The sequence below is a fragment of the Chenopodium album genome, chromosome 6, assembly GCF_948465745.1.
Source record: "Chenopodium album chromosome 6, dcCheAlbu1.1, whole genome shotgun sequence".
Taxonomy (NCBI): domain Eukaryota; kingdom Viridiplantae; phylum Streptophyta; class Magnoliopsida; order Caryophyllales; family Amaranthaceae; genus Chenopodium; species Chenopodium album.
This window is the reverse complement of record NC_137839.1, coordinates 26,989,271-27,004,490: the sequence shown is the minus strand read 5'-3', so window position 1 is coordinate 27,004,490 and position 15,220 is coordinate 26,989,271. Positions and strand designations below refer to the sequence as shown.

Sequence of the window (15,220 nt, the reverse complement as noted above, 5' to 3'; positions counted from 1 at the left end):
CTCATGTAAACTCGTTTCCCTTCTACGGGGGGATGGTCAGGGTAACATTGATTACCTATGGCTCATCCGCAAGATTCAGCACCTTGGCACATCCTTTCAGTCCTGTACTGTGTATAAGGCGGATCGTCAGCGCGTTCAAAGAGCTCATCTTATATCTAGAGAAGCGAGGATTAACTTTATTAGCTTTTCTATTAATATGTAATCTGTTTGTATCCTTTCTAAAAAAAAAAAAATGTCACTATTTCAATCCACACTCAGTTGAATCACCTCAAATTCTTCCCTTTCACCTACTTTACTAGGGTTTTTCAATTTCTTCATTTCCATAAACCCTACATTGTTTGATCACAATGCAAGATTGATGCTTTAAAATTCAACCCCCTTTAATTCAATTTCATTCTCTGTTTTCCCCTTTTAAAATCTCAACTGCCCAGATCAACAAATCTGATCACAATGGCGGCCAAAACGGAAGCCATGGCTAAACCTCAAGATCCCAAATCATCAGATCCATTGATCAGCAACTCAGGTTTCATTATCTCTCTCAAATCTTTTAAGCTGAAAACTAAACAACAAGAAATCCTGATTAGGGTTACAATCCTTTTCCTTGTTTATGTACTTGCTTTTAGTACTCGTCTCTTTAGTGTTCTTCGTTATGAAAGTATGATCCATGAATTTGATCCGTATTTTAATTATCGTACTACTCTCTATTTAACTGAAAAAGGGTTTTATGAATTTTGGAATTGGTTTGATTCTGAGAGTTGGTACCCTTTGGGAAGAATCATTGGGGGTACCCTTTACCCTGGTCTTATGGTAACTGCTGCCTTGATTTACTGGGGTCTTCGATTTCTCCGTTTCGCGGTCCATATTCGTGAGGTTTGTGTTCTTACTGCGCCATTTTTCGCATCGAATACTACTATAGTAGCTTATTTCTTTGGGAAAGAGATTTGGGATACTGGGGCAGGGCTTGTAGCTGCGGCATTGATTGCTATTTGTCCCGGTTATATTTCGAGGTCGGTTGCTGGGTCTTATGACAATGAAGGGGTTGCAATCTTTGCCTTACTGCTTACTTTCTATCTGTTTGTTAAGGCAGTTAATACAGGTTCGCTTGCTTGGGCATTGGCCTCTGCTTTTGGGTACTTTTATATGGTTTCAGCTTGGGGAGGTTATGTATTTATCATTAATTTGATACCTTTGTATGTGCTGGTGCTTTTGATCACGGGGCGATACTCAATGAGGCTCTACATTGCATATAATTGTATGTATGTGGTGGGTATGTTGTTGGCAATGCAAATTCGGTTTGTTGGATTTCAACATGTGCAGTCTGGTGAGCATATGGCTGCCATGGGCGTATTTTTCTTGATCCAGGTATTGTTTCTGCTTGTGTAAATTCACTTGTTACTGTTGATAGAGTTCTTTGCGTACAAATAATTTCCAATTTTGATGCTCAAAGCTTCCAATCTCATGCATATTCAGTCGTTTAACTTTCATTTTCAGTAATGTGCTGTTGGTTTATCGTTATTTTTGTTTGATACATTAGTTTGATTGATATTAACTGGAATTGTGGTGTATGTTCAGGTGTTTTACTTTTTGAATTGGGTGAAGCACATGCTTAGTGATACAAAGCTGTTTGAGTCCTTTTTGAGGATAACAGTTACCTCAGCAGTTGGTGTGGGTGTTGTTGCATTGGGAGTCGGCAGTGCATCTGGCTACATATCTCCCTGGACAGGACGATTTTACTCTCTCTTGGATCCAACTTATGCAAAGGATCACATCCCAATCATTGCTTCTGTCTCTGAGCATCAACCTACAGCTTGGTCATCCTTTATGTTTGATTTCCATATTCTGCTTTTCCTTTTCCCGGCAGGTTTATATTTTTGCTTTAAGCGGTTGTCTGATGCCACCATATTTATCGTTATGTATGGCTTGACCAGTATGTATTTTGCTGGTGTTATGGTTCGGTTGATCCTTGTTGCCACTCCTGCCGTATGTCTTATAAGTGCTATCGCAGTTTCTGCAACTATAAAGAATATAACTTCACTGCTGAGGTCTAAGAGCAAGGTTAATACTGGCTCCATCAAGGGAAGTGCTAGTGTCAAGGCTTCTTCTAAGGTCAGTTCAACTACTGAATTTAATGCTCCTTATCTTATTTGTGAAAAGAGAAAAAAAGAAGGGGGGGGGGGTTTCACTTCATGTCTGCTGCTTTATTACCAAGGAATTTGAAGGGGTGTTGTAGTTATTAGATTCATAGAAGCACAGTTATTGTTATTTTCATACATAAGTAAATTAATGTTTTGATTGTACTTGGACTTCCAAAGAGCTTTCCGTGCTGTAGATCAATTTTATGTTGTTTTTAACTTATGCTATGTTCATTTCAAGGGATTATTTAATTTGGTATGGTCAAAGGTTTGAGCATGACTGTTAAAGTGTTAAGTGACCTTAAGTCACTTGATGTACGCCTATTTTTCCAATTCTTACTCTTGGTATTGGTAACATAGGTTTATTAGAAGAAACTTCAGCAATATGCTTATTGAAGCAAAACATAGGTGTCATCAACTAATTTTATATTTATTGAATGGCTGCACTTTGGATTAATGAAGTAAAAGAGACTAATTTAGTGCTCTCTAGGTGGTGTATGGCTGTATGCAGTGTGCCTTTTGCTTTTGTTGCACTTTCTAGAAATTTCCGTAAAGCACTTTTAAAAAAAAAAAAAATTTTCTCTAATATATTGTCTCTAAATTTATGAAATTCATGAAAATTTTGGGTTGCACTTTAAATTAACAAAAGGAATGAGAAAAAAGAGCTTTTTCAACCATGGTTAGGTTTGTGCCTCCTTCTTGTTTTTATTTTTATTTTTTATTTTGCTTGCATGTGTTTTAGATTTTAATTCAAGTCTTTAGCATTCAGTATTTATTTATTTATTTTCTTTGATGTATACATGAACATTTGCTTAGTGTTTGGTTGATTAATAAGTCCTCCCTCTCCCAAGTTTATTTTAACTAAATATGTTACTAGATTAGTCTCCAATAGATTTAATTTCACCTACCTTTTTTTCGGGTTGTTTTTGCAACGGTGGTCTGTATCTTAGGTCTGAAATTTATGTTCTAGAACCTAATTTTCCTGCTGGGCTTGGTTGAATTTGCAGGTTGGGACAATTGCTTTCAGATCTAAATTTTTAAGATACTTGCTAGACTTTTTGCTGACTCACAAGATCTTATTAGATTTTGAATACTTGGTAGACTTGTTGATTTACATGTGCCTTTGTTCATAATCTCTGCTTTATTTCTAGTGCAGTGGTGTGGTATTAACCACACTTTGGGTAGTTTAGAAGGGTGGTGAATAGCTTATATTCAATAGTGATGCTATGCATGTTTCTGCACTTGAATTTCTTATTCATCTCTTCCTTTCTTCTTGCTCTTATGTGGTTTGATGAAGCAGGCTTCTGTTGATCAATCGTTGCCTTTCCAAAAAAATGTCGCTATCGCGTTGCTTCTGGGTGCATTTTACTTGCTCAGCAGATATGTTATCCACTGTACATGGGTCACATCAGAGGCTTATTCATCTCCATCTATAGTTTTAGCTGCAAGAGGTCCTCATGGAAACCGGGTTATCTTTGATGATTACCGTGAGGCATATTACTGGCTTCGACAAAATACACCTGCTGACGCAAAAGTAATGTCATGGTGGGATTATGGTTATCAGATCACTGCAATGGGAAACAGAACAGTAATTGTTGATAATAATACTTGGAATAACACCCACATTGCTACAGTTGGACGGGCAATGTCGTCTTATGAAGATGAAGCATACGAAATCATGCAATCACTTGATGTGGATTATGTATTAGTTGTATTTGGTGGTGTAACTGGCTACTCTTCAGATGATATTAACAAGTAAGTGACTTTATCATTATTATAATTTACAATAAATATTCTATTGCCAATCCTATAAAGTTACTGAATTTGTTCCTTTTTCTGATCTGCAGTTTATTACTGTGAAGTTAATTTTGTGGTTATATCTTTAATCATAGTGGCAAGCAAGTTGCTATTTGTTGCTTGATGAGATAAACTCTCTGATAGTATTACTAAAAATTGATTTGTGACAATGTGATATAGGATCTTTGCATCTTGCAGGCAACATCAGGTTAGGGGTCAATTGACTCTTGACTTGTGTTGATAGTGCTTTACTTATTGCAGGCTGTATTTCTATTTGTCATTTCAAGAAGTTATGATGATTGTTTTTCTTTTTCCGGTTTCATCATACTACCGGTATTTTCTTTGTTCTACTCACTTTAGTTTTGCAACCCAAAGAATATGAATGTGGGTGTATGAAAAAGGTGGATAATTTATGAGAGATGGAGTAAAAAGGTGGGTGGGTGTAAGAAAAATGATTGGAAAGGTTGATACATTGTGGGGAAAGTAAGCAGAAAGGTGGATAAATTGTGAAGTAAGAGGGGATCAACAGTAAAAGACGTTTGTAAAAAGAGGAATAAAGTAGAAGTGGGTAGAACAGATAGAAACCCAATAACGAAAGATGGGTAGAACCTACAAAAATGGAGCTATTAGTGTTACACTGTTACTTTTATAATGACCAGAAACTCGGACAAAAATTAAAACCTTGGTATTTATTATAAAGAGAACTGTAGTTGAGGAAGCATTGTTTTTCCTTTAGTTGAAAGTTTGAATAAATTGGTTGTTGCTATATGTATGCGTGTATAAATAATGCTTTTATGATTCCATATACAGCTTTACTGTCGTTGCAAGTTACTTTAACGGCTGTTATTTTTGCTACTTAATTTTGTAATTTAAACAAATTTTAGAAATAGACCATATTCATTTCATTTATTTCATTTTCAGGTTCTTGTGGATGGTGAGAATTGGCGGTGGAGTTTTTCCTGTCATTAAAGAGCCTGATTATCTTGTCAATGGAGAGTATCGTGTTGACAAAGGCGCTGCTCCTAAGATGTTAAATTGTCTCATGTAAGTTCTTATAATAGTTTTGTGTTATTTTTTTTTGGTTTTGTTTTGTTTTTTTGTTTTTAAAAAAAAACTCCTTTGACGACTTTGATTAACTATTACTTATTTCCTATACATCAACATCATTGGACTTGCTTGAGCTAGACCGCTTATTTCTTTGTTCATTGTTACATCAGTTGGAATATAATCTATTGTTGATGGAATTTCGTGAGAGTCATGGCATTTATGATTAAAAATCAGTATCCATATCAGCACAGAAAGATAATGAATTAATTGCTAGAAATAAGGTTCAAATTTGTATTTTCCTTAACATTATACTTTCAGCTGTTTGAAAACCTTAGAATTATTACCCCCAAACCTTTCTTTGCGTCCTCAATGTTGCCACTTATTATGTGTAGCCCTTTACTAAAATCCAGCTTCTTAAGATGTTGTTTGGTTGGAAGTAAAAGACATGGGAAATTTCATTTCCTAGGAACTAAGATATGGGTGTGGTGTTTGATTGACACAGAATTATCAAATTGGGGGAAATGAAATTTCCAAGGGAAGTTTCAATTCCCATGGAACATGGGAATTCACTTACCAAGCCCCTCCTTGGTAAGTCACATTTACCATGACTAGGTTTGATCCCGTGCCTTGCACGGTTATTTTAATTACACCATATTTTCTTTTTTATGGCATACAAAATAAAAATTAATATCTTTGTAGAATAAATTATATTCCACCAGAATTACATCTTCTATAATTTTTTTTTTTTTTATTTCCTTATTACTCTTTACCTAATTGCGTAATAACATTAGAAAGTTGAATATTATTGCTTGTTTATTTTGTTGACAAAAAAAACTTTTTTTAAAAATAATTTCCTTTAAAAAAAATTTCTTATTAAATAAATATTTTTTTTTTTAAAAAAAAACCAAAATACTAAGAACACACCATAAATTGACACGTGTCATTGCTAGTGTGTCTTTTAGTATATAGGGTATTGATTATTGATTGATTAAATAAATATTTTTTTAAAAAAAACAAAATACTAAGAACACACCAGAAATTGACATGTGTCATTACTGGTGTGTCTTTTAGTATGTAGTTATTGATTATTGTGGGGCCTACTTGCATCATTAGCGCTAATCATTTAGTCTCTTTCTTTCTCTCTCCAAATTAGACAACTTAAAAAAAAAAAAAAAAAAAAAAAAAAAAAAAAAAAATCAAGCTTACCATAAAACATAGGAAATCAATTCCTAGGAAAGTGAAGTTCCTATATTATCAACCAAACAAACTTAGGTCGATTCCTAGGAAATGGGTAAAGGAAGTTATTTCCCATGAAATATAATTTCCTTTGGGAACTCATTTCCCATGTTAACCAAACAACACTTAAGATAACCAATTTCTTTTCCCTACAAGTGTATCAGCATTAGGTTGCTTTAGCAAGTTTTAAATTGCGGGATGAATCCCCAGGCTTGTGGCTTTATGAATTACTCGTTGATTGGCCTGAGTGTCGATAACCAGATGTCTGATAAGGTCCTGTTATCCCTATTTGTTGATTTTACTAGGAATAGTAGATAGTACACTTCCTTAATCAGTGACAGGCTTGTTGTGAACCCTACTGAGAGAAGGATATCATAGGACCAATGCATACCATAGGGATGCATGGGGGTATTCAGCAAAGTGCATTTATGCCTTGAAGCATTTGATGAGTATGTTGAATTTCTGGTGACATGAAGGTAGCAGTGGTCTGATCTATTCTAAATTGTGAACCATGCATTTTGTGTCTGAAAAGTAGCCTCATGGAATGTCTAAAAATTGTAGTCATGTTTTCTGATACAGTAATGTGTATACTGTATATGATGGGATTACTATAAAGTCTCCCTTTTGGTATGAATGAGGCAGAGAAAATGGGACTCATGGGAGAGACCATTATTGTGGAAGGTATTTTGATGTAATCATATAAAATATTTAATCACCCTGGGTTGGGAATTGTGGCAATCATTTACTAATGATGGGATTAGGACATATGCCCAGTATAAGAAAACATTGTCCATGAAATATGTCTAATCTAGAGTGTCTCTGAACTCTCTGTATGATGCTTTTGCTGTTCAGATATGAGGGAATTATAGTAGTAGGAGTGTAGGACTAGTATCCAGTTTCTGCAACCATAAATGGAGGATAAGGCACCCACAATTGTGCAAGAAATTAAAAAATTAAGTCCTTAACAGTTTGACCTGTAATTTATTGAACATCTTGCAATTTCTGACTAAAGTGAAACAAGGGCCAATGTTGACAATAATGTTTCATATTACTTGCTTCTAAAATCCAAGTATCTATCTTGAACTTAAACCTCTACAGAACTGTCATTTACCAACCTACCAAATCTTTTCGCAAAAAATGGAGTGGCATTGGTATTATTTAGGAATCAAAGATTCAACTAAAGAGAGTTGATTGGTGCTGAAGTTGTATAAAGATCTGCCTCTACTTTACGCTTGCTTGATAAGTACACAGTGTGAGTGTTTTGCTCAAGTATTAGAGAGTTGAAAATCTATACGTTTAAAAAATTGTATTGAAAACAATAACCAAAAAAAAAAAAAAAAATGGTTTGGGTGCTGTCTGTTTCTATCAGAAATGTGCTTACTGTTTGTTTCTGAGATTTTGAACCTTGTTAATGTATCAAATGCTTCATCCATCCAACTTGGAGTGAAGTTGACAGTACTGTCGGATAGCCCTTTCATTTTCCAGCCCTTGTGCTTGATAAAAAATAATAATACTTCTGGCACTGACCCCCCGGGAAATTAGATATGTGGAAGTAAATTTCAGAAGTCTTCTGAATGTGGCAGTGGCAATCCTACTTCTGTTTACTATTTTCTTTCTTATAAGTGGGTAATTGGTGCATTGCATACGTTTTGTTGTGTATATACAGTTTATGAAAAGAGAAATAAACTCATGAAATTTTTATGTTTGATTGTGGGCTGTAGGTACAAATTATGTTACTACCGGTTTGGAGAGATGCGCACAGAATACGGCAAGCCTCCTGGGTGAGTTTATTTTCATTTTCTTTGTTTTTCTGTTTTGACCCGAGATAGGCTTTTGATGTTTAATGGTCTGTGTTCTTTTTATGGTGGTGGTGAAGTTATCTAATGGTTGTAGTTTCAAGTTTGCTATAAAGATGACAATTATATGTGCATTTTCTTGATAAGATTACTGCATATCTGGCAGCAAAAAATTTTGATGTTGATGCATTGCATAATAAATACAGTATATGGTAAGATATTATGCATAGTCAAAGCCATTACAAAACATACTGGTTATCTATGTACAGTGAATGTAAGATATTTACATATTTCGTTATCAAAATTATCAATGACAATCTTTGATTACCATTTATTGTATACTATATTCTAAACACTTGTGTATAGCCTTAAGAAAGCAAATATTCAATTTCTGGTACACTATATATTTTTTTATAGTATTGGTACCTCCTTATTCAAATTGTGTTAACATTTGTGCCATAACATTATCTGCTTTGTTACTGCCAGCATAATCATTATTTTTTTAATTTTAAATTGATCAAACAAGCAAGCAGATCTCATGTCTGCTCGTAGATTTGCATTACTAAACACGTGCAAAATTATTACTTTTATAAGTTTATCTCTATGGCCTATGGGTGACAAAGTTAGGTGTCTAGATGGACTGTGTCCGTCTGTTCCCTCATTTGGCAGTTCATATTGAAAAATCCTACTTGTAGAATGTTTAGTTTTGCTATATAATCCAGGAATGATTGCTTTTTATTAAGAAGTTTTTAAGAGCCAATAGTTTAATGTTTCCTCTCTTTGTTAGTTTATTGTACTTGCTTCTAATGCCATTTGCTTATGATTTTCCAATTGTCAGTTATGATCGTGCTAGAGGTGTTGAAATCGGGAACAAGGATGTGAAGCTTGAATACTTGGAAGAAGCATTCACAACATCAAACTGGATAGTTCGGATATACAAAGTTAAACCACCTAAAAATAGGTGGTGAGGTCTCAACTCCCTCCCCAAAACAAAAGGGACAAAGGGTGCCTTGCGGACAGGAATAGATGTGATCTCGATAAATTCAGATTATTCCTAATTTTACGAGAGTTAGAAAGAGCTTTGTTTTGCTTAGTCTAGTTTTATAACCTTTTTTTGTTTCTCCATCTTCTATTCAATATATTAAGGAGTGTGTAGAGCCGTAGAGGAGATTGTGGACTGGTTTTTGACCTTATATTGGTAATATTTTGGGACTTCAAGCTTCTACCTGAGATTCACATTGGGATCAAAATATCATTTACATCATATATTAGGAAATTTTATCAGAAATGACCTTTTATGACTTTTATGTTGGCCATTAAATTAAGTTTTCTTTAATTCTCAACCACCATTTCCACCATCCCACCACCATCCATTGTCATGCCTTCCCATCATCGCCTGGTGCTTACTCGACAACAGTTCATACACAATATCAAATGCAATTAAACCATGTTTGATTTTTTTTTTTTTGTATAGTGGAATTAGAAGGGGGAAGTAGAAAAGAAAAAGTAGGTTGTGTGGGTAAGTGTTGTTTGGGGCAAAAGTTACCCCAAAACGTGGACCACTCCTCAATAGTGACATGTGGCCCAGTCTCGAGGTGACACGTGTCACTATGAAAGATACCACGTATGCAAACCCTATTAAGGTCACCTGAATTAGAGAGAAAAGGGCCTCATTACATAAGGAGGCCCAAATCCCGAGAAAGCCGTTAAACGACGCTTCTCAAGGACACGTGTCCCTATCTGATTGCGCCGTCAATCAGAAAACGTCATTCTAAGCCGTAAAACGACGCTTCTCAAGGACACGTATCCCTACCTGATTGAGCCGTCAATCAGAAAACGTCATTCTAGGGTACAAACCCTAAAAAGCTTAGATTCCCACCCCTACAAATACCCCAATCATTTATGATGGGAGGGGTGGATTAAGACATAACATTCAATAAAGCATCAAAACAACTCAAACTTCTCTGTACTTTCTCTCTCTATCTTTTCCGATTTCAAGTTACAAACATAATCGTCGGAGGTAAATATTCCGTCATCAAGATATTCGTGTTTTGCAGGTATCCGAGTCTACTTGTCAGAAGAACGTGACCAGTGTCCCAGGGAAAAATCACAAAATCACCCGAAACATTTGGAGTCGTCTGTGGGGATACTCGTCCGTTATGGCAATAGACAACCAGACACTGAACATAGGTCTCGCTTCTGGTGAGGACGAACATGTAGAGGATATAGTTGTAACAATCAATTCTAGTATCCTCTCACCTTGAGCAAGCTCCAAAAGGAGTTTGAGGGTAAGATGCCTTCTTCCTCTAGGCAACCGCCCAGGAAAGGAGGAGAGGGCACTCAAAAGAGGACCCAGAGCAAGGCAACTAATGCCGAAGATGCTGGAAACACCAATTTCAGTGGAAGATCTCCCAGGGTGACACGGACGAACATGTATAGGTTTCTTGAGAAAACACAGTTGGGGGGACAACCTCAAAAGGAAGAGCTTGAGTCGTCTTTGCGCTGGAAAGACGCAAGAGAATACATCCGGTATAAGCAACGGGAACGAGCAGCCTACTCAGAGACTGCCTCTTCTCCCATAATGCCCGATGAATTTTCAAATTCCTTTCTTTCCATACATACCAGCTCGGCCAGGACTAGTATAAGTCAAGCTCATCATACGCAAACTCATATTCCAGTTGTTCAACCGTTTCAATATCAGACCCCCCATAATTTTAATGCATTTCTGCTGCCTAACCCTCCTATCTCCGGACAGTATAGGCAATATGGTAATGATTTCTTCTACTTTAATCTCAGTTATTAATTTTATTTCTTTCATCATGACTTGTTTAATTGCTTTGTTTAGTTTATATTTAATTATGTGTGAGTAGTTTTCTTTCTAAGGTTTATGGGGATCCATAAATAATATGAAGGGGTAATTTATTGTTGTTGATTATCGATGCTTGATTAATTTCCTATTGATTGATTTAATGCTCTGCAACTAGATTAGTGTGGTCTTTTATGTATGAGTTTAGCAATATTGATTCGAGATTCGAGAGATGAGAATTGATATTTAGGCTTAGTTTCAATAGGCAGGTTAATTTATAAATGGTTAAGTCGAGATTCGAGAGATGAGATTTAATACCGGTAGATTAATTATGTGATTGTGTAATAAGAAGCGAGAGCCCTTTATGATCTGATTAATTGATGCATTGATGATTGATTATTATGTCTTACCCTGAAATATTATTTATTGGTGAACCTATGCCCTAGGTATTTTATTCCTTGATTTTTCTCCTACTTTTAATCCTTCCTACTTTTACTCTTAGTAGTTTAGTTCTCCTTTATAATAACAAATTGGTTACTTGATAATCTAGATTTTATTGATTAATTAGGAATAAATTGACTTGTTTCCATGTGGTTTGACCCTTCTTCCCTATCTACATAGTTAGTGGATTTAGGTATTATTTTTGATTAGGTGATTACGACTTTAGCCTGTCATTGGCGCCGTTGCCGGGAAAACGATTTTATTTTTATTTCTGATTGTTTTCCGTAGTCTAGGTTATTTCTTCTTGTATAAGAGAACATTAGTTCTTTGAGGCAAGTCTCATATTTGATTTTTAGTTCTTGTTTATGCCCAGGTGTTCCAGATCAGGTTATATTCCATTCGATCCTGAGATCGAACGCTGTTTTCATAGACAAAAGAATCTTTACAGGCAAATCCTGGCGGGTTATTGGGATAAAAATAATCGCCGAGACCATTCAGAAGTTCCTTCAGATTCAGAATCAGAGATGACGACACCTAAGAAGCTTAGTGATTATTCCCAGCCGACGCTAACAGATTTTCCACACCTTACTCCCACTCCAGCTCTTGATGGGGTGCAATTCGAGATTAAACCCCAAATTATCACGATGATAGAAAGGAAGCAATTCAGTGGAGCTAAGGGTGAAGACCCAAATCTTCATATTGCAGAATACTGTGAATATTGTAATACCATCAGGCAAGCTGGGGTCACACAGGACCAAATCAGGGAGATTCTCTTTCCTTTTTCTTTATGTGGAAAAGCCAAATTATGATATAATGGATTAAATAGAACTGCACTTGGTATAACTAATTGGGAGACTCTTGTTTTGAATTTCTATAATAAATATTACCCTGTAGAGAGGACAGCTTTGCTAAGAAGCACAATCCAAAACTTTGCCCAAGAGCCAGATGAAACTTTGTATGAGGCTTAGGAAAGATTCAAGGATCTGCAGAGGGAGTGTCCCCACCATAATTTAGCACAGTGGCAGTTGATCCAAGCCTTTTATAATGGGATTAGAAATTCATCTAGAACAATATTGGATTCTGCAGCTAGTGGGAGGTTTATGAACCTTAATGTTGATGATCCAGGTCAAGTTATCGTAGATATGGCAATCCACAATTCCAATACGGGAATCCTAGAGGCTTTGCTAACAAAGTAAAACATAGTGTCGACTTTGTATCCTTTTTACAAGCACAATTAACCTCTATTTGTCAAAAATTAGATAATCTTAGTACTGCAAATATAGCTAATGTTTCTGCAATTAATAATAATTCTAATGAGGCATTCTGTGAAAATTGTGGAATTGTAGGTCATTGGGAGCAAGATTGCAGGAGTTCAGTGGAGCAAGTCAATGCCTTTCAAGCTTATAGACAGAATGACCCATACTCCAACACCTACAATCCTGGGTTCCAGAATCATCCATATCTTTCTTACCGGAGCACCAATGTTCAAAATCCGCCACCTCCACAACAATAACAGGGGCCACAACAAGCACTACAAAAATATTACCATCCCAATGCTGGCCAGAAGAACCAACCACAACAACCCTCCTCATCTTCCGACCCTGCTTTAGCAGAAATTAGAGCAATGCTGGCTAGTATGCAAAAGCACACGGAGAGTAGAGACGCTCAAATTGATTCGATCATAGCACATAATAAAATAGTAGATAATCAAATTGCGCAGATTTCATTCTACTCTACAAGCCCATCAACAGGGAGCTCTGCCAGCATAGCCAACCAGGCCTACAGATCAAGCTTTTGCAATTACTCTAAGGAGTGGTTCATGCTATGACGGACCCCCTATGCCCAGAAATGTAGAACCTGTTTTAATGAATAATGCTAATCTTGATTCCATTAAACCTAACAGTGTTGCTAATAGCCCTACACGGCTAAAGAGTAGTACTAATATTTCTGATAATACATTGCAGGGTACAACTCTAGGGAAGGTAGCAGCTCCAAATAAGAGCAGTAATGCTCCAAAGCCAGTTATCAAACTTCCATTCCCCAGTCGTCATTTTAAAACAAATTTGGATAAGCAGTTTAGTAAGTTTCTGGAGATGGTTAAAGATTTGCAGGTAATAGTTCCCTTCACAGAACTAATTACACAAATTCCTGCATATGCTAAATTCATGAAGGAAATATTGACTAGAAAGAGATCTATTAGTGAGGTAGAGGCAGTCGCTTTTACTGTAGAATGTAGTGCCGTACTACAAAATAAATCTCCACTTAAACTGAAAGATCCGGGTAGTTTTTCTATCCCTTGTCATATTGACAATCTAATGATTGATAATGCATTATGTGATTTGGGTGCTAGAGTTAGTGTCATGCCATTGTTTGTGTGTTCCAAGCTAATTATGGGTAAATTAATGGCTGACCGTTCTTTTAAATACCCCTTAGGTGTTCTAGAGGATGATCCTGTTAGAGTAGGTAAATTTTATATACCTGTTGACTTTGTTCTTGATATGGCTGAGGATTTGCAAACCCCAATTATTTTGGGCAGACCATTCCTTAACATTGCAGGAGCAATTATAGATGTGAAATGTGGCAAACTGACACTATCAGTGGGGGATAATAAAATCACTTTTAATTTGAATAATACCCCTAAAAGCCCCATGACAGAGGAGAAGTGTTTTAGTGTTAATGTGGCTGATAACTGTTCTAATAAGCCCCAAGCTCTTATAAAAGATCCCTTGGAGGCGGTATCTTGTGTTGCATCTTCTATAGATGAATTAGACAAATTGAAAAAGGAAGTTGATCCATTCAAAAAAAAAAAAAAAAATCATACCCATTTTTCAAGTATGGCATCAAAGAGGTCAAGGACGATTCTTGGGAGGAGTTCTAGCTCAAGTCAACAATATGATCCGGAATTGCAACTTCCGCAATGGCTAACCATCCGAATTGCAACCCGAGAGCAAAAAAAACGGCTTGAGCAATTCTACGGGCCAGAGGTAATCCCTTCACGGTGGTTACACCGCTCTACTCTTGAATCTTATGGTTTATATGATTATGTTAAACGTTTTTTGAACGATATAGGAATGAGAAAATTTGTCGATATGCACTACCCTACTTATCGTGAATTAACGTGTGAATTCCTTTCCTGTTTGTCTGTTGTGAACAGTAAAAATTGGCCGAAATTGATGTTTAGGTTAAATAATAGGAATATTATTCTAACCTTTGTTGAATTTTGTAAAATTTTTGATTTGAATTCTGAATTACCCATCCAATGGCATGAACAATACAAAATGGAAGATATCTATCATGTTTTGATTGGTTTACCGGCGCCTAACACCCTACATGCTAGTGCCAAACCTATCCATCACCCTACACCTAAAATCTGGCAAAGAATTACAGGTGTTTGTTTTCTAGGTAGGAATGAGCCGCATAATGCCCAAATTAATGAACTAGCTGTAATTGGACATTATGTGTTTGGGTACGGTAAACTGAACATTGCTAGATACATCATCTTTCACCTTAGTAGACATGCCTCGGCTAGTAACCATACTACTACCTTGATTCGTCTAAGAGGCCTAATTACTAGGATATCAGTTAAGAAGGCCGAGTTTGTTGAGAGTGAACCTTGTTTAGGGTAAAAATACCCCATGTACGTGGGCCAATCCCGTAGCGACACGTGGCCCAATTAAAGGGTGACACGTATCACTGGGAAGATGACGCGTGTTTAAGGCTCAAAATGGCACCTGAAATTAGTATTAAAAAGGGCACCTGAAATCAATATTAAAAAGGGCCTTCTTACATTATGGCCCAAATCCCGAGAGATATCCATGAAAGTCGCAAAACGGCGCTCCCGTATTACACGTGGCACCTCCTGATTGCACAGCCAATCATGTCACGGAAATTTAGGGTACAAACCCTAGAGGGGCACAAACTCCCACCCCTATAAATACCCCGATCATTTATAATGGGAGGGGTGG

At 36.4% G+C, this 15,220-nt stretch overlaps 1 protein-coding gene across 1 annotated transcript; it reads left to right on the top strand.

The window, feature by feature from the left end:
* The first annotated feature begins 248 nt into the window (after positions 1–248).
* Positions 249–9,315, top strand: LOC145635982 (dolichyl-diphosphooligosaccharide--protein glycosyltransferase subunit STT3B-like). The gene is made up of 6 exons (XM_081687406.1): positions 249–1,362; positions 1,573–2,106; positions 3,433–3,887; positions 4,851–4,973; positions 7,934–7,993; positions 8,847–9,315. Exons 1-6 carry the CDS (start codon positions 451–453, stop codon positions 8,974–8,976), a joined length of 2,214 nt encoding a protein of 737 aa, XP_081543532.1. The 5' UTR covers positions 249–450; the 3' UTR covers positions 8,977–9,315.
* Positions 9,316–15,220: the final 5,905 nt, after the last annotated feature.

Bases quoted from the DNA above. Each gene is read 5' to 3' on its own strand.
- LOC145635982 (XM_081687406.1), top strand. From the start codon at position 451: ATGGCGGCCAAAACGGAAGCCATGGCTAAACCTCAAGATCCCAAATCA. The intron at 4,974-7,933 runs GTAAGTTCTTAT...TGTGGGCTGTAG, and splicing joins AAGATGTTAAATTGTCTCAT to GTACAAATTATGTTACTACC. The intron at 7,994-8,846 runs GTGAGTTTATTT...TCCAATTGTCAG, and splicing joins GAATACGGCAAGCCTCCTGG to TTATGATCGTGCTAGAGGTG.